The sequence below is a fragment of the Caretta caretta genome, chromosome 5 (assembly GCF_965140235.1).
Source record: "Caretta caretta isolate rCarCar2 chromosome 5, rCarCar1.hap1, whole genome shotgun sequence".
Lineage (NCBI taxonomy): Eukaryota > Metazoa > Chordata > Testudines > Cheloniidae > Caretta > Caretta caretta.
Genome location: NC_134210.1, coordinates 40,291,495 through 40,311,865, shown reverse-complemented (window position 1 = coordinate 40,311,865; position 20,371 = coordinate 40,291,495). Strand labels below are relative to the sequence as shown.

The following is a 20,371-nucleotide window of genomic DNA, read 5'->3' as shown; positions in this document are numbered from 1 at the left end:
AACTGAATTAACCTATCTGTAGTAAAGAGAGTGCAGCCCTTTCACAATCTTCAAAACCTATCAATCCAACATAATGAAATAACAAGCCAAGGAGAAAGAAAGATGTGTTAATTCCCCAAGAAGTGGGAAATGGAAAGTAATTGGGTTGTGAAAATTGATTCTCGGGTTTTACGGTTCATCTCTCAAAATCTGTGTTTGGCTAGGAATGAAGAAGATAGAGCTAGCAATAAGGCCCAACTTCTGCAATCATCCATTAAAATGTCTTGACTCCTGATCACACAAAGACAACTGATTGCTTGGGTCTACAGGGTAGACAGGTCTACAGACTCTTAAACTGTGGTCTATGGATCACTGCTAGTCTGACGAGAGAGCTGGTTGATCACCAACAGGCTCCTGCTCCTCCTTTCCAACTATTAAATGGCACTGAAAGACAGCTAACCATATACAAATATTTTTCTTTCTTTATGTGCCATAAGGAATTGTTGTCAATATCACAAACTTTTTATGATGCAAATAAGAATGGAGGTGATCCACAAGAACCTCTTCAATAAACTATGATGCACACTATGGGGGAAAACAGAGTACACGGGGTAAAAACAAAGGTTACCATCATGAAAAGTATGGTGAGGCCTGCTAACACCTTTAGGTTGACTGTGAAACTCAGAGACTGAGCTGCAGTCCTGGTTATTTTCAGATTGGCCAAGAGGACCTCTGTCTAACTGAAAAGGACTGAACTTTTCTAACCGAAGATTCTTCACCTCAGCTAGAACATCTGGGATGATTGAAAAGCTCTGGCATCATCTCCTTTAAGTATATTCTGTGGCTTCTGCAGTGATGTCAGACACATCATAAACTCTTTCGGAGTATTTAAACAAACCAAGGACTTCTTGGTAAGCCCCTTGTAAAATAACTTACGGGACTTACGAAGGTGGTCAGCAACTGTAGAAAATCCTACGAGTTCTAAATCCTCACTAAAGAACAGACCTTGCTCCAAATTTTGCCCCAGCTAAAGAAATCTAACCATAAACACTGAATAACCTCCTTTTCAGCCCTGAAACCCTATGTTGTTGATATAGTTATTAAAGACACCATACAGTCTAGGTCCATGAAAACAAAAATTCATAATATTTCCTTTCTGTAAATATACCCTTCATTTTTATCACAATATACTTACAAAACATCTCCAATATCATTTAGAAATATTTGAAAGATGGGGGAAATATTTTACGATACAAATTTAGAGTTCACAAATACATAAACATTAGGATTAATATACAGTCTGCACAAAATGAAATAGATAGAAATTCCAGTATATTAAAAATATTTTTAAAATCTTACCTTGTAGACTGTGAACCATTTCTAAAAGCACAGGAGTAAGGGTCTGATTATATTCATGGAAAATATCAATAAAAAGAACCTCTGTGCATGGCTGAAAAAGTAAAACAAATCTGTTATAAAAACCTAAATAAGACAAGTCTAGCCTAGTTCTAAAATACAGTAAAATAAATACATTTAAACTACTAAATAGCTCATAAGGAAAAACACTCCAACACTACAATTTACTGAAAGTAACTTTGTCACAATATGGCATGTTCAATTAGAGCAAGATTTTGATACAGTCGTATCACATTCACAATGTAAGGTTTACATTCTAAGTTTGCTGATCAGTTACTAAATAAATCAGAAAATAACGGAGAGAAATATAATTAGCCAATTTTTATTCCTATAGCATGCATAACGAACAAGTTACACCTTTATACTAGATTTCCAATATTTAACAAAGCTACCCAAAATGTATTCTTCAGGTCTCTCTGCTCTATTTTCACTTAGCATATTTTTCAGTTCTTTGCTACTAATGTCTTGCATACAGTAGATCTTTACACAAGTGGCTCTTAAACTGTGGTCTATAGATTACTGCTCATCTGTGGAGAGAGCTGGCTGATCACAAAGAGACTCCTGCGCCTTCTTTCCAATTGTTAAAATGAATTAAAAGACAGTTAACAATATACAAACATTTTTTCTTTTCCCATGTACAAGGTATTGCTGTCAATATCACATGAATGTTATATGATTGCAAATAAGAATGGAGGTGATACACAAGAATTTCTAATACAATGTGGTGCGCACTATGGGGGGGAACAACAGGATAATCCCAGTTCTCACAGCAATTTAAAACCAAGACTTTTTGCAATTTTAGTGTTGTGTATATATTTAAATTGAAGTAGAGGGAATCAAGATATTAGTAAAATTTTACATACATAAGGATATAAGCTGCCTCCTTTAGTGTATTTTGGACTCCAATAAAAAGCACAGAGTACAACCCTGTGTGCCCAGCAAGTCCCGTGTACCAGTATTAAGTGACCAATGAATATGGAATATCTGTTCTTGAAACAACACACTGCTCTCATTTCTACAACCAAAGGAGAACGATAAATGAAACAATGAACTGAGGAAGAACAGGGCAGAACTGTTTAGGGAGGGACCAAAAAGAGCTCTTTGCAGCGCTCATTCTAATAACAATCTAATTCAATTCTCTTCCTTTCTAGGAAAACAGAGTAGAGGTCCCGGAGGAAGTATTCTGAGTTACGCATGAACATCCAGGCTCCTAAGTGTAGTACCCAAAACTGGAGTTCAAAGAGCAGTATGGATTGAAATTTCCCTTAATACAGTGGGATAACTGGGAAAGCAGTTTCCTAGCAGCCAGCTGTAAGCCAGGACTGTATAAGGCATGCTGGAAGACAAGTTTATATAAATCCGGCCCTCACCCCAGAAAAAGGAGAGTGTTAGAGGAAGCCAGAGAAGCTATGGAATCACTCTTTGAAGAAGGGAAAGTAAAATTAATATTTGTTTGGTGTGTTTGTTCCACATAATGGTCTTTTTGACCAAGGAAAGGACTGTAAAACAGGGATATTAACTCCAGAATCTGGCAAGAGCTGATGTAGAGGAGGCTGGAAAAATACCACTAAAAGCCTCCACTAAACAGTCATGAAATGTACGTAACTAATCTAAATTAATGTGTATTCTTAATAATGTAACTGTGCCCTACTCCCATTGCTTAGCCCTTTATGTTTCTAATCACCATCAGTTTTATTTCATGTTTTGATCTAGACTGCATACTCTATAGAGCAGAGCTTTCTCTATGTTTTCTAAGGAACCTGGCACATCTTTCAGCATGGTACAAACATTAAATAAAGTTTTCTAAAATTCTCTGACTTGATTTGCTCAAGTGTGTTATGTATATAAACCAACAGGCTTAAAGAAAAAATATATAGAAAAACGTGTGTGTGTGTGTGTGTAAAATGTACACATACACACACAGTTTGTCTTTTTTTGTTAGTTTGTTTTATACAATGAGGTGTCAACGGACACAGTGTATGCTCTTTTGTCTTCCAAGACAGCATACGCAACCCTTACTGACGTATGCTCTATATTATGCCTTTTTGTATCATCATGCTTTTGAAATCAAAGGATACACCTTTGAAAGCTACAGATGCTGACCCACGGAAATGTTACATTCTGTAGGGGGTTTTGGTTTTTAAATATGTGCATCTTCTTCCTCCGATCTTGTTTGTTACAATAGTTTGGTTTTAAAAAATGTAACACTTGAAAATGTTACGCCAAAGAATCTCAGGAACCTTTATTTAGGTAGGTTTCAGAGGAACAGCCGTGTTAGTCTGTATTCGCAAAAAGAAAAGGAGTACTTGTGGCACCTTAGAGACTAACCAATTTATTTGAGCATGAGCTTTCGTGAGCTACAGCTCACTTCATCAGGTATTTAGGTATTTATTTTACAGTACTCAAAGATGTGCTAAACGTCTCAAAGAACAGAGAAAGGTAGGTCTCTGACCTAGAATTTTTACATAAAACATGAAAAATATGATAAAGAAATTACCTTCACTCACTCAATATTTTTACAGTACTGTATAGAATATCAACTCCACCTCTTTTACCAAAGCACACTGTACACTTACTTTCTAGTGTATTTAAGACTAAACATTAGTCAATATCTTAACACAAATTCAAATATAATGCTACAGATTGAAGTTCACAGTAACTAAGTTCAGATTCTTCTGCAAATGTTGGTTTATACTTTTTTAATAAATGCCACATCTTTGGGCTACAGGCCACTCAGCAAAGGCATGAAGAACAACTTTTCTTTTTAATCAATCTTTTTTCATTCAAATTGAAAATACTTACTCTGAGACTGTATTTCCAAGAATCTCCTCCTGTCTCCTCTACAGCTACAGTCCATAAAGAAAACAAGAAAACATTACATAAAAATACAGCGAGTATTTTAGTTATGGTTTTAAACAATATTAGTGACTTATTTAATCAGTATGAAAACATTATGGATAGGTAAACATTATGAGTTACTGCACATCTCAGGTTATGTAGAGAATCTCAAGAATGTAATCTCTCTATACAAGACTGTACAAAGAAAAATGTCAGCCACTTTCTCCTGTGGATCTTACTATGAGCATTTTTTAATGCACTGTCCAAAGGGAACAGGTAGTAATAAATATCTTAATAAAATTAGATGAAAATACAATGTAATTTCTTACTGAAGCCTTCTGGGTCCTCTTCCCACATTGTCAATTCTTCCTCTGTTAGCAGGAAATAGTGAGAGACTAATCTCCTACATATCTCCATTAATGTTGGGTATGTGAAGAATGATGTCTTTATCTTATGTGCTTCAAGAGTTTCAGGACTGCTATCTGTAATAGTAATACACAATTACTATTCCATGACTTAACATTATACCAGAATCCTATTAATCAATAAAGAAAAAAAATGCTGCACAGAAGACTCTCATACTGAAAGGAACAATTACTTCTCCATATTGACTTAAAGACACTTTCTTATAAAGCACCTAAAACTGTTTAGCAAGTAAGATTGTTCTATCAGCTGAAAATATTGGTGAAAGTGATGCCTCATAAAATAAGCCCAGACTGCTAATTAAATTATTCGGATTAATAGTCTTTTTTGTTGTTCTTCTTCATAACTGAAAGATTCTACCCTCAGAAAAGACCGTCATCCTATCCTGTCAGGAGCCACCATCTTCCCTAAGTCAGCTTGCCTCCACTGTGACTGGAAACAAACACTAGGCGGCCATTCTGAAAGAGGACATTTTTGTTAGTGGGTAGCCCTACAGCTACATCATCACTGAGAATAATATAAAATGACAGCTATTGTGAAAAAGGGCAGTTCATTGTGGAATTCTCAGAAGAAGAAAAATATCCTTCATCTTTGATAAAAATTAAAATTTCAGATATGAAGAATACACGCAAAAAATGACCATTAAGCCTAAAATAATTATTGAATTGTACCAAGTCACGAGATTCCAGTGAGTTTCAACTACATGTGAAGTTTGAAAAGTTTATGTTGCTCCATTATTAAGATCATTCAGGACATAAAAATGGCCTGACAGGATGCTAAATTTCTTAAGTAACCAACTTTTTTAACTAATTTTAATCCAAACTAATTAACAGGCTTACATTTAAATTCTCAGAAAATTCATCTGGTGCCCAAAGAGTAAGTGCTGTAATTTTTAGCAGGATACATTGTATTCTTCATACATAAAGTGTTTTAACTCCTCCTTTAATTCCAAAAAGTAAATCATAATTATGGAACTGCGAGTAGCATTTCCATAATAATTAATTCTCTGTTCATAGTTCATAATCCAAAATGTTACAGTTTGTTCATTGACATTTTAATACCTGCGACAAGAATATCAAAAAACAATTGAAGATCTGCAGTTCATCCCGCAACATATTTTTAAGTACTGGATTTGATAATCTGAATTAAAATCATTAGAATTTCTGAACCTCTTGAAAAATGTAGTTCCACCACTGGATTATTTTAATTTGGAAAGGAAAATTACATACTGTGTCAGGATCAGGTCAATGGTTACAGGAGAGTGATAGAAGGTAGATACATTAGCCCCCAATTAAGCAGATCCCTTTTCCCTAAGATAATGGGCTGTTCCAGAACAATCAGGAAGTTGCTGGAACCAATTATGTCAGGCCGGCTAATTCGGACACCTGAAGCCAATTAAGAAGCTCTTAGAATCAATTAGGACAGGTAGGCTAATCAGGGCATCTGGCTTAAAAAGGACCTCACTTCAGTTAGTGAGGTGCATGCGAGGAGCTGGGAGCAAGAGGTGCACAAGGAGCTGAGAGCGAGAAGGTGTACTGTTGGACAACTGAGGAGTACAAGCGTTATCAGGCATCAGAAGGAAAGTCATGCAGTGAGGAAAACAAAGGTGTTGGGAGGAGGCCATGGGGAAATAGCCTAGGGAGCTGTAGCTGTCACACAGCTGTTACAGGAAACGCTGTAGACAGTTGCGATCCACAGGGCCCTGGGCTGGAACCCGGAGTAGAGGGCGGGTCCAGATTCCCCCCATCTTCCCAACTCCTTATTTGATACAAGAGGAGTTGACCTGGGACTGTGGGTCCCACCAGAGAGGAAGGTCCTTGGCCTGTCCCCCGACCCACTAGGTGGATCAGCAGAAACTGTGGGGATTGTTCTCCTCCCTTTTCCCCATGCTGGCCAGTGATGAGGTTAGCTGAGTGAACAGCAGGTTTGAGCCACTAGCAAAAGTGACCAAACTGAAGGCTGCCGTGAATCTCTGAGGGGAGCAAAATCCGCCAATAAGCGCAGGACCCACCAAGGCAGACGAGGAACTTTATCACAATACTTTTTTTCTGAATCCAATTAGATGCTGGTGTCTCATCATATGCAAACATGAAACTAAAACTAAAATTAAGTAATCTTTATAGACAGATGTGTTTCAACACTAAGGAAAGTAATTGTAACTATCCATGCATTAGATTAAAAAAATTTTAGCTCGAGCCAGCCTCTTGTGAAACAACCATAGAGTCAGAATTGAAGAAAAAGTAATTGCATTCAACAGCATGCTGAAACTTTTACTTTGATTCTGTAGCTCAGACAGTATTGCTGTGAACTATGGTACACAGTAGAAACATTCTTTTATTAGACATTTTCCTAGCAAAGGAAAAAGACATCACTGAGTTTGATGAACCATAAATTAACTTGGCCCTTGAACTAAATATGGGCTCTTTATTTTATATGGTTAATGAAAGCAAAAGCACTAAGTAATTTCTCTGCATTTTTATGTGGGAAAGCAGTTTTGCTGCATGTTCCTTATGGATTTAAGTGTTAATTATAAAATGATTTGGAGATTCTTTCCTAAAGCTTGCTTTTCACAGTCCAAATATTAATAATATGCAATATTTATTATATGATCATGTTAACTAGTACAATGTTAAGAATTTTAAACACCTTTTAAAATGGCTTTCTTAAAAACATTTGAAGTTAGTGTTGTGTCACAGCTGGCAAGCTTTTTCTTTTTTTCCAAGAATGGGAAAACATGCTGAGGAAAGAGCAGCAGTACCTTCGAAACGTTTTGATGGCTTGTAAGCATAATTTTTTACAATCATCTTAATGAGATTCATGCACTGGACAATAAATCGCTCAAATGTAACTCCTTCACCAGCCTCTGTGAAAACATAGCTTACAGCAAACTCCAATGATCTCTGAATCAGAGGGGTGAATGAAAAAGGATGTTGGTCCAGGAAGTCCAAAAGCTAAAAAGTGAGGGAAGAAAATCATCATATGACTTAATTCATACACATTTTATGTGCACAAAGGACTTTCATAAACCATCTTGCAAAAACAGGAGCACATTAATGTAATGTGCAAATCTAACAGTTGGCCACAAAAATTAAATTAAAACAAAATCACTTTTACGGTGCTTACTGATTCATTCATTTTATCTGTTGGCATTCTAATTCTCAACTCCAAAGCAATGTTTTGTTTATAAGAATGACAGTTTAAGGAACCATGTACTTTTTCAACTATTCAGTGCTATTTTATTCATAAGTAACAATTCACAAATGCAAGAACTGATTTTCCCTAAAACAAGAAAAAAGCTAGCCCCCAAATTAACAATATTCTTATTAGTAATCCACCATTCATACCTGTTTCCAACCATATTTAAAGTACTGAACATTTACTTTACCAGTTTACTCCACCTAGATGCTTTTTAGACACTGCATTGGCCATGACAAATCCCAGCTTTGGAGAGGGCTGAACATTTTAACAAGCAGAGCCAACCCGTGGCTTTTCTTTTTAAATCAGACCTACAAAATTTTTTTGCCAATCCTATGTTCTCCAACTGTGACAGGTGCCCCATCAATCAAGCATCATACCAGTATGCACAGGGACAAACTGAGGATTTTGGGATGTGCCTGGAAGATAATATTTTGCTGCCCATCCCCTAAATATTAAGAGATTTCGGTCTATGATAATCACACCAATATGTACTGGGGCTTCAGAAGGATTAGTGATTTGATCTGTTGGGATACTTTTCCATTATAACTGAATAACTTTTTCTGTAAAAAAGGTGCTGTCATAAATGGGAAGGGTAACCACCTTTCTGTATACAGTGCTATAAAATCCCTCCTGGCCAGAGGCAAAATCCTTTCACCTGTAAAGGGTTAAGAAGCTACGGTAACCTCGCTGGCACCTGACCCAAAATGACCAATGAGGGGACAAGATAATTTCAAATCTGGGGGGGGGAGGGGGGGACGACAAAGGGTTTTGTCTGTGTGATACCTTTGCCGGGAACAGATCAAGGATGCAAGCCTTCCAACTCCTGTAAAGTTAGTAAGTAATCTAGCTAGAAAATGTGTTAGATTTTCTTTTGTTTTTTCGCTTGTAAAATTCATTGTGCTGGAGGGAATGTGTATTCCTGTTTTTGTGGCTTTCTGTAATTTAAGGTTTTGCCTAAAGGGATTCTCTGTGGTTTGAATCTGCCTGCCTGTGAGATTATCTTCCATTCTAATATTACAGAGTGTTTCTTTTATCTTTGTTTTGTTCTTTGAATAAAGTTCTGTTTTTTAAGAATCTGATTGGGTTCTTAGGGTCCTAAAAAAGCCAAGCTGGTCTGTGCTCAACTTGTTTATTCTCAAGCCTCCCCAGGAAGGGCTTGGGGGGATATTTTCAGGGAAGACGTCTCCAAGTGGTCTATTTCCCTGTTCTTTGTTTAAATTGCTTGGTGGTGGCAGCATACTGTTCAAGGACAAGGCAAAATTTGTACCTTGGGGAAAGTTTTTAACCTAAGCTGGTAAGAATAAGCTTAGGGGGTCTTTCATGCAGGTTCCCACATCTGTATCATAGAGTTCAGAGTGGGGAAGGAACCTTGACAGGTGTGTACAAAGGAATCTTCAGTTTCTTTCCCCCTCACTCCTGTCCAGGCATTTGTTCCTTTAAATCTTAGTAATTACTTATAAAAACCATTTTAAACTATGTATTTTCAAAGGTGTCTCTGCAAGGTTGGAAACTTTTTAAAATGAAATCTGATTCTTCTTTGCAGAGCCAAAGGCTGGGCCTGTTAACAAAAGGCTCACATAAGCCCCTATTAGTGACTGTAATCATTCTCTACTCTGAAATTCTTTGTAAGCGGCAGCAATGGAAATTGTCTACTTGAATAGGGAAAGTTAAAAGTCTTCCCCTCAATTTGTTCAGTGCTGTCTCTGCTATTGCACTCTAGATGTGCTTTCAACAAACTCAATCTCAGCACAAGATTAGACTTCCATTCATTTTCTATCTGTAGTAAGCTTATTCAGACTTAAAGATCACAGGAGACCAAGAAAGATAAGCACAACAGGAGAGAGACAAAAGAGGAAGAAAGACTAGTTTCCTATATGAATCAGGCTTTGTTCATGCAGTATATAGGCTATGTTTCAGAGTAACAGCCATGTTAGTCTGTATTTGCAAAAAGAAAAGGAGTACTTGTGGCACCTTAGAGACTAACCAATTTATTTGAGCATAAGCTTTCGTGAGCTACAGCTCACTTCATCGGATGCATACTGTGGAAAGTGTAGAAGATCTTTTTATACACACAAAGCATGAAAAAATACCTCCCCCCACCCCACTCTCCTGCTGGTAATAGCTTATCTAAAGCGATCACTTTCCTTACAATGTGTATGATAATCAAGGTGGGCCATTTCCAGCACCAATCCAGGGTTTAACAAGAACCTCGGAGAGGGGGGGGGGTAGGAAAAAACAAGGGGAAATAGGTTACCTTGCATAATGACTTAGCCACTCCCAGTCTCTATTCAAGCCTAAGTTAACTGTATCCAATTTGCAAATGAATTCCAATTCAGCAGTCTCTCGCTGGAATCTGGATTTGAAGGGTTTTTTTTGTAATATCGCAACTTTCATGTCTGTAATCGCGTGACCAGAGAGATTGAAGTGTTCTCCGACTGGTTTATGAATGTTATAATTCTTGACATCTGATTTGTGTCCATTTATTCTTTTACGTAGAGACTGTCCAGTTTGACCAATGTACATGGCAGAGGGGCATTGCTGGCACATGATGGCATATATCACATTGGTGGATGTGCAGGTGAACGAGCCTCTGATAGTGTGGCTGATGTTATTAGGCCCTGTGATGGTGTCCCCTGAATAGATATGTGGGCACAGTTGGCAACGGGCTTTGTTGCAAGGATAGGTTCCTGGGTTAGTGGTTCTGTTGTATGGTATATGGTTGCTGGTGAGTATTTGCTTCAGGTTGGGGGGCTGTCTATAAGCAAGGACTGGCCTGTCTCCCAAGATTTGTGAGAGTGTTGGGTCATCCTTCAGGATAGGTTGTAGATCCTTAATAATGCGTTGGAGGGGTTTTAGTTGGGGGCTGAAGGTGACTGCTAGTGGCGCTCTGTTATTTTCTTTGTTAGGCCTGTCCTGTAGTAGGTGACTTCTGGGAACTCTTCTAGCTCTATCAATCTGTTTCTTCACTTCCGCAGGTGGGTATTGTAGTTGTAAGAATGCTTGATAGAAATCTTGTAGGTGTTTGTCTCTGTCTGAGGGGTTGGAGCAAATGTGGTTGTATCGCAGAGCTTGGCTATAGACGATGGATCGTGTGGTGTGGTCAGGGTGAAAGCTGGAGGCATGTAGGTAGGAACAGCGGTCAGCAGGTTTCCGGTATAGGGTGGTGTTTATGTGACCATCGTTTAGTAGCACTGTAGTGTCCAGGAAGTGGATATCTTGTGTGGACTGGACCAGGCTGAGGTTGATGGTGGGATGGAAATTGTTGAAATCCTGGTGGAATTCCTCAAGGGCTTCTTTTCCATGGGTCCAGATGATGAAGATGTCATCAGTGTAGCGCAAGTAGAGTAGGGGCGTTAGGGGACGAGAGCTGAGGAAGCGTTGTTCTAAGTCAGCCATAAAAATGTTGGCATACTGTAGGGCCATGCGGGTACCCATAGCAGTGCTGCTGATCTGAAGGTATACATTGTCCCCAAATGTAAAATAGTTACGGATAAGGACAAAGTCACAAAGTTCAGCCACCAGGTTAGCGGTGACATTATCGGGGATAGTGTTCTTGACGGCTTGTAGTCCATCTTTGTGTGGAATGTTGGTGGAGAGGGCTTCTACATCCATAGTGGGCCAGGATGGTGTTATCAGGAAGATCACCGATGAATTGTAGTTTCCTCAGGAAGTCAGTGGTGTCTCAAGGTAGCTGGGAGTGCTGGTAGCGTAGGCCCTGAGGAGGGAGTCTACATAGCCAGACAATCCTGCTGTCAGGGTGCCAAAGCCTGAGATGATGGGGCGCCCAGGATTTCCAGGTTTATGGATCTTGGGTAGTAGATAGAATATCCCAGGTCGGGGTTCCAGGGGTGTGTCTGTGGGGATTTGATCTTGTGCTTTTTCAGGGAGTTTCTTGAGCAAATGCTGTAGTTTCTTTTGGTAACTCTCAGTGGGATCAGAGTTTAATGGCTTGTAGAAAGTGGTGTTGGAGAGCCGCCGAGCAGCCTCTTGTTCATATTCCAACCTATTCATGATGACAACAGCACCTTTGTCAGCCTTTTTGATTATGATGTCAGAGTTGTTTCTGAGGCTGTGGATGGCATTGTGTTCCGCACGGCTTTTCTTATATAGGCTATGTTTTCTTCTATGAAGCCTTCGAATCCATAAGGATTAAAATTCTGAAGTGTTCTGAGTTACCTAGCTTCCTGGCCTTTACTCTAGAATTTTCTCTTCAGCTCCTTCAAATTTCTGTAGCACTCCAAAAATGACTGAGTCAGACATGTTGTTCGCAGTTTTCTTGTAGCTGTTTTGGTCCCAGGATATGAGAGAGACAAGGTGGGTGAGGCAATATCTTTTATTGAACCAACTTGTGTTGGTGACAGAGACAAGCTTTTGAGCTATACAGAGCTCTTCTGTGACCAAGAAGAGCTCTGTGTAGCTTGAAAGCATGTCTCCTTCACCAACAAAAGTTGGTCCAATAAAAGATATTGCCTCACCCCCTTGTTTCTTTGAGTCACACACGGTCACCTGAGCCCAAAAGGCTTGCACCCATACAATCCTCAGGGAGGCTAGTCTGAGGAGAATGAATTGCTTCTTCACATCTACCAAAAAAATAAATGAAAGATGAATTTGGGAACAGTCCCTGTACTCTCCGGTTGTTAGTTTGAATGAGAAAGAAAGATATATAAATGCTTTGTTTGCAGGAGACATCAAAAAACTATGGGCCTAATTTTCAGAGATATTGACTGCCTGCAGCTTGACTTCAATTGGAACTGCAAGTGCTTGGCATCTCTGATAATCAGGCTCCATGTTTAAGTAAGAAGTCATATGGGCCAGCAGATGGAATCCTCAAATACTGGGAATGTTACTGGTGTTGCATGTCTGAAAGATGATGCACCTAAAACTGTCTTCTGCCATAAGCACATACTCCTTGTGCAGGCCTAAAATAATAAATTGCAGCTGAAAAGTCTGGATTGGTTTTTGTTCGTTTGTTTGTTTGTTTAAGTAAACTAACCAAGAACGGTCAGTTCCTTAATATGATCATGACTATTCTTATTTGTTACTCACAACCCACATTTTCAAGTGAGTGCAGATGTTTAATAGAGAAGACTGGAAAATTGTTTACAATCACTTATATTAACCTTTTTTTTTAAATATGTCTGTCAACAACAGGCTCCAAAACAGTGGCTATAAATTTTACTTTTGAAATACATGTAATTTTATTTTAGGTATTGAAATGTATGTTACATTCTGAGAGTTCACATTAGTGTCCTGAGTAAAGCAGATACTCTTCTCTTAAAAGGAATACATGTTTTCAAGATTATATTTTGAGAGAGTGAAGCTATGAATTGCAATTAACTGCTTCTTCACAGTATATAAAATGAGTTTTAAAGAATATATATTTAACTTAATGTGGATTATTCATTCAAAATGCTGAAAACTCCATTCTAGTAAAGGAATTGTGAACTTACCACTTTAGTGAACAGAATAATAGTCTTTTCCAGACGGTCTCTGCATACATTTTCTGTTCCTATACTTCTACCTGGTAAATCACAGATATTTAACAAACATCATTTCTTAATCTTTGGTTTATTTCCTAATATCCACATTTGGAAAAATTATCTTTGCAGAAAAAGCTCACTCTTGCTATCATATCCTCCTAACTGCAGATAAAGCAAGGTGAACAGGTAGCACTATGGCAGATGAAATTCAGTGCTGACAAATTCAAAGACCCAAATATTGGGCAAGCAGCTACTTCTAAATTAGCTATAAAAGCTCAGGAAAAAACATGAGCATCATTATGGACAGCTCAGTGAAAAAGCTGTCATAAAAGCAAACAACAGCTAGGAGGGACAAGGAAGGGGGTAGAAAACACTGACAAGCTTATAATTCCATTATTAAAAGTCCATGGTACACCCACGGCATGGAATACTATATTCACTTCTGGTCACCTTATTTCAAAAAGATATAGCCAAAACAGAATGGATTAAAGACTGATTACAAAAATGATTACAGGCACAGAGACATTTCTGAATAAGTATACAATGATAAGACTGGGACTCTTTAAGGAAGACACAAATAAGAAGAGACACAGTAGAGGTATATGTATGACACAATGAATCGTATAGTAAAGCTTCAGAGTAACAGTCGTGTTAGTCTGTATTCGCAAAAAGAAAAGGAGTACTTGTGGCACCTTAGAGACTAACCAATTTATTTGAACATCAGCTTTTGTGAGCTACAGCTCACTTCATCGGATGCATACTGTGGAAAGTGTAGAAGATCTTTTTATATACACACAAAGCATGAAAAAATATGTCCTCCCACCCCACTCTCCTGCTGCTAATAGCTTATCTAAAGTGATCACTCTCCTTACAATGTGTATGATAATCAAGTTGGGCCATTTCCAGCACAAATCCAGGTTTTCTCACTCCCCCTACCCCCACACACACAAACCCACTCTCCTGCTGGTAATAGCTTATCTAAAGTGACCACTCTCCTTACAATGTGTATGATAATCAAGGTGGGCCATTTCCAGCACAAATCCAGGGTTTAACGAGAACGTCGGGGGGGGGGGGGGGGTAGGAAAAAACAAGGGGAAATAGGTTACCTTGGATAATGACTTAGCCACTCCCAGTCTCTATTCAAGCCTAAGTTAATTGTATGTGAGCTCTAGCTCACAAAAGCTTATGCTCAAATAAATTGGTTAGTCTCTAAGGTGCCACAAGTACTCCTTTTCTTTTTGCGTATAGTAAAGGTAAACTCTGTGCTAATTTACCCACTTAACAAAAACAGCATCATTCAATGAAACCTATGGAACCCATTGCCACAAGCTATCATGTATGCAAAGGTCTTAATAGATACATATATAGATATCTACATAAGAACATTCGCTGCTAGATTAGACAGGATAAACACTGAAAGATATATTAAACACTAATGTTTCAAAGCATAAGCTAATCATTAACCAAATGTCAGGAAGAAACTTTCCCTATAGGTAGGTTGTTCCCTAATTGTCCCCTACAGGGTTTCTTGTACCTTCATCTGAAACATCTGGTACTGATCATTGACATAGACAGGATATCGGACTAAATGAACCACAAATGTATTTTTGGACAAATGTACCTGAAAAAAAACATCTGTCACAATAAATGAAATTTGAGATTAAAACTACTGACTGTTTCATGATACCATTGGAGGCAATAATCTCAAATTCTGTCCCATTTGACATTTTCCAAAACTCATCCATGGCATCTTCCAAGGAAAAGCTTGAGATGGCTTAGTTTCTTTTTACATTCTACGTATGTAACCTTTTTTTGTATGTTTCCTCTTTGTTCTGTGGTTTATATGAGATATATTGGTTATTTAGCATTCAAAATTAAGATCTGTATTATTGCTGAACATCTTTTCTGTACACTAGGATTGAGAAGTGCATTGAAATACAGTTTGTTTTGTATTCATGAGAAAATGTCAAAATGCCTTAGACACCAACTATTTGTTTAAATATTAGAGGTTGGGGGAATCTTAATATTATTAATGTACCAGAAGAGGATAGCATGCTTGAAAAAAGTACTTACTACATTCCAGAAACTGTTTTAGTCGCTCAAATACTGCATGTAGAAATCCCTGAAAAATATCAAAGTCACATTTCTTTAAAAAGTGAAGCCCATTGTGAACTGTATGAAGGGAGGAAAAGTATTATTTGCATACAAAAGATGGAGGATTTCACTAAAGATCCGTCAAACTGAGAAGTCAGTTCAGAAGCAACTGCAGGGTTTAAAATAATTCCCTACATTACTTCATTACTGTTAGAAAAATTAAATAGAAATATAATGAAAAGTACATTCTTCTATTTGAATTATATATTTTATATAAATACAATTTTGTTTTGATTTTTACTATTTTTCATTCACAATCCAATCGTTTCTCAAGAAAAACAACAAAAACGCTGCTGCAGAACTAATAATGACAATCTTCCTCCTTTGAAGCTCTCCCTTTGTAAGTGAACACTTTGCTGAAAACGAGAGGTGAGGGTTTTCTCCAGTAAATGAAATTTCAGTAAATCATACTTAATCCTGAAGCTATGGCTAAATCCTGTGGTTATTTATGAGTAAAAATTTTTGCCTTAGTGATAGAAAGAAATTAGATATTTCTTTAACATTACATCAGTCTCAGGCTAAGCACTTTAATAAACTTAAGTCATAGAGAAACATTACACTGAGATTCTAAGTGCTTAGAAGCAAAATTACTGAAAGTGCTATAACCCCTGAAAATAAAAATATGTCCTGTGATCTGGGTAGAGTAGCTCACTCCATTGCCAATTTATATATAATTCATTCCACCAACAGTGTGTGTCCAATATACTCTTATGAAATCAAAAATCGTAAGAAATTTCTCCATCAGGAGTGGCTGCACCTTAGCATTCACAGTGTTAACAAGTGGTATCATACACATCGATAAATGGGACTGTCGCACTGAGCAAATGACTAGCCCAAATACTGATACTGCAAAATAAACATAAGCCAGATATAAGCTTGACAAGCACTTATAAAGTGAATGATTATTTTCACCCATTAAAGTCTGAGCACCTATAAATATATTTATTAAAGTAATCGGACAGTTTCTCTAGTTGTTGCTTATAAATTACACAGTTTATAATTACACATCAACTACTTAAATCAACTGTTCTTCAGGTTTCAAAGATTCCTGAATTCTAAATCTAATAAGACAAGTGCAAAAATACCACAAAAGGTGTCATTTGAAAAGGTTCTTTCAGAAGCAGTGAGAGGCTTTGCAGAGGCAGTATAGATCAAGTACTGAATAATCAGAGGGAATTCTACTATTTGTATGAAATGTCAGCTCAATCAGAAATCCTATTTTCAATGGTTTTGGTTATGCCTGCCTGTTGGCTTCTTGCCAAAAATAAATGATATCAGGAGGATTGATTAAAACCACTGATTTTAATCATGATTTCAATCAGCAAGCAGCAAACCTTGATTTAAATTATCAATTTACTTGTGTTTTGCATTTGTACTTTTAAGTTATTTTCCTAAAGAAAGGTTGACTCTCATTGGTTGATAACCTTTAAAACATGCTGATTTGCAACTAAATATCGCCTTTACATGAAATCTATTGCTTCTTTTAGATAACCATTTATTTAATCAATAGCATAGCTTAACTTACATTTATTCAGATTTTATTTACTAATTTTAATCACGTTAGAAAATGGCAAATGAGGCATTTCTTGTTTATTAGATTAATTTTTTACTTGCTATTTGTGTCAAGCTCTTTTTGGATGGAAATTCAAATTAAAATGCACAAAAACGGTATCTAAAAATTGTTTTGTTATTAGTTAACAAGACTTCCTAAAATGTTCTGGATACATGAAAAAAAAGTAAATATCAAAACATATTCTGTATTTAAAACTATCGGATTAAACAAACAAAGGAAGTAATATCTGCAGTGAATTGAAGTGATTATTCCTAGTCATCGTGTCCTTAAAGATTTTAAAACTAGTAGATCTCATCCTCTCACCTCTAGTTTTTATTCATACTTTGGAAGAGGAAAACAAGCTTTCTTGCTTTTTCAACTCCCACTTGGTTTCTTAATTTTGAATTAACTCGTGACTGAACTGAACTAACTGAATAAACTGAAATTAAGAAAATATTCTCTCTGCACCTGCGGAAGAGGCGACTGCTGTCAAAAGCTGGTTTTGCCCTTCAACAGACTCTGGTTCCATGCGCTTAACCAGTCACTCAAACCACTGAACTGGCTCAATTAGAACAGGATATCTATCTATCCAGACCACACGGACCAACAAGTTTGGGTGGCAGTGCTCTGATGGTGGATAAAGCTGGAACATGTCCACTGAAGTATACTTATTATGCTAATTTTGTCATCTGTGATGATGGTGACTGATGTTTTGGGGCACAATGGCCTCCCACTGTGTCCCAATGCATCCATGGCTCTGTTTCCTTTTTCTTCCTTGGCTCAGAGAAGGAAGAACATTGCTGAGAAACAGAGTCTTCCAAGGACTCAAAGGGCCTGCCAGTGAAGCATGAGCACATTTCCTGATTACATAATGTTGGCCTTGTGGAACATGAAGGGTTCCTAAAGTGTGTGGCTTTACATGGGCCTCAGCATCAGACTCAAGACAACTTAATGGAATCCCTGCATACTGAGCTTTCTCTGGGCATGGAGCTTGTCTTGCTACTCATTCCAGACAAACAGAACACAATAGGGACCCAGTACCTAGTTCTCAGCCAGACAGATGTCTAAGAACAAAAGACCTGGCAGCAACTTTTATGAGGTGAAGCTTAAAGCACCTTTGTAGTGCTCTACCGGTACAGTTGAGCAGGAACCTGCATACAGTGCTCAGAAACATGCTTCTCCCAAATTAGAAGGCACACCAAGTTCTTTAATCACTGGCAGACAGTGCCATCACAGGATGGGCACAGCTTGAAAGTGATAGATTTGCTTTTGGCTATCTTAGTTAGGTCCACAACGTCACACATGCACTCATAACCCCGTAGCTCTGAGGAGAAAGGGACCAAGTAGAAGGTTTGGGTGTTACCCTAATATAGGTATTTACTACTACTACAAATTGTTGGGCCAGTTTGAGTTTAAACTGTATGCTGCAAACACCAGAACCTAAAATATATACCCAACTCATGTTCACTTATATATACTGTGTAAAGATAATAGAAACAGAAAACCACAACAGGTATAAACCCATCCATTTCCTTTGTTACTCATTTTGTAAAGGTGATGGTGAAAGTACCACCTATTTTTACAGAAGTATGCAAACACAGAAATTTTAAAGAACACCTGACAAGTGGGTTTTAACACAGGCATTCTACATCTCAAAAATATAATCAACAGCAAAAGCAAGATGATGAGCTTTATAAAGATTAATGATTCAACAGTCTGTTATGACATTTAGAGAAGTCTCCTTGTTACAAGCACATGAGGATTCTGAGGCGGCTCTCTGTGTGTTCAGAAAAGACTTTTCTATAATTCCTGCACTGTAGTGGAGATATATCTCAATGTAGTGTTGATAATAGGGTTCTGTACACTCTAAAAGAAAAAACATCCAACTCTGAGGCCACAACTGTATGTGATTGCAATGCCCATGAAAATTGTCTTTAAAAACACAGCAAGATCCTACCCAGTTCATGATGTTTTACCTGAGCCCCATGTCTTTAATTTCCTTTATACTGTTCTGCTCATTTAATTGCTGCTGAAAACGTGTTCTCTTGATTGTGAATGTAAATTCAACTTAAGTAATTCACCCATATGACTGTATATCGTCCTTTCCTTTATTGTTCTGTTATTAGGCTATTCATTATATACTTTAATCAGAGGGCCCCAGGGTACTGTCACTCTGGGTCACTTGGGAGGTACTTCCTGTGCCTACTCTCGACACTGCTCCCTGGCTGTGCCTCTGCAAGGCCTCTTAGTGGCACTGCGGGAATATCAGCTGCTTCAGGCTCTGCAGACCTGGGTGCTAATCTCCAGGTCCTTACATGGACTCTTTCCAATTTGTTCACATCTTTCCTAAATTGTGGTGCCTAGAATTGGACTGGGTACTCCAACTAGGACATCACCAGTGCTGAATAGAGCAAGACAATTACCTCCTGTGTCTTACATACAACACTCCTGTTAATACACCCTAGAATCATATTTGCCTTTTTCGCAGCTGCATCACACTGATGACTCTCATTCAGTTTGTGGTCCACTATAACCCCCAGATCTTTTTCAACAATCCTACCACCTATTCCCCATTTTGTAGCTGTACATTTGCACTTGTCTTTACTGAATTTCATCTTGTTGAATTCAGATCAATTCTCCAATTTGTCAAGGTCATTTTGAATTTTAAATCTGTCCTCCGAAGCGCTTGCAACCGCTGCCAGGTTGGTGTCAACTGCAGATTTTATAAACATACTCTCTACTCTATCATCCAAGTCATTAATGAAAATATTGAATAGTCCCAAACCAGGACTGATCCTTGCAGGACCTCACTAGATATGCCCTCCCAATTTGACAGCGAACTACTGATAACATGTTGACTACCAAGCTTTTTAAAAAGCCAAACTAGTGAATTGGTGGAAGTCACTGATTAAGCACCTGGAACCAGGATCCACTGAAGTGCTGAACCAGCTTTTGACAGCAGTAGGTGCAGAGAGAGTACTTTATCATTTCAGTTTATTCAGCTAGTTCAGTTCAATGACTATTCATTCAAAGTTAAAAAAAATGATGCGGGAGAGTTAAGAAAATGATGAGAGAGTTGAAGCAGAAAAGCTTATTTTCTTCTTCCAATCTATCAATAAAAACTAGGTGTGAGAGAACGAGATCTACCAGTCCTCAAAACCTTAAAGAATATGCTGACCAGAAACAACCGCTCTAGTTCACTAGCTAAGGTAATACTTCCTTGGTTTAATAAATCAGTTAGTTTTAAAATGCAAAACATATTTTGATAAAAAAAAATTTTCGTGTCTCCAGAACATTTTAGGTAGTTTTAATAAGTGATTAAAAACCATTT

General features: G+C 37.8%; 1 protein-coding gene across 7 annotated transcripts in view; it reads right to left on the bottom strand.

Moving 5' to 3' along the window:
• IPO11 (importin 11) overlaps window positions 1-20,371 on the bottom strand; it is a 297,412-nt gene that overhangs the window by 223,360 nt on the left and 53,681 nt on the right. For all 7 annotated transcript variants that reach the window (XM_048851650.2, XM_048851646.2, XM_048851648.2 and 4 more), the window contains 6 exons: window positions 15,408-15,456; window positions 13,305-13,375; window positions 7,415-7,607; window positions 4,563-4,715; window positions 4,198-4,241; window positions 1,339-1,429 (listed from right to left, as the gene is read on the bottom strand). In XM_048851650.2, coding sequence (XP_048707607.1) covers window positions 1,339-1,429; window positions 4,198-4,241; window positions 4,563-4,715; window positions 7,415-7,607; window positions 13,305-13,375; window positions 15,408-15,456 — 601 coding nt within the window. The remainder of the gene's footprint in view (window positions 1-1,338; window positions 1,430-4,197; window positions 4,242-4,562; window positions 4,716-7,414; window positions 7,608-13,304; window positions 13,376-15,407; window positions 15,457-20,371) is intronic.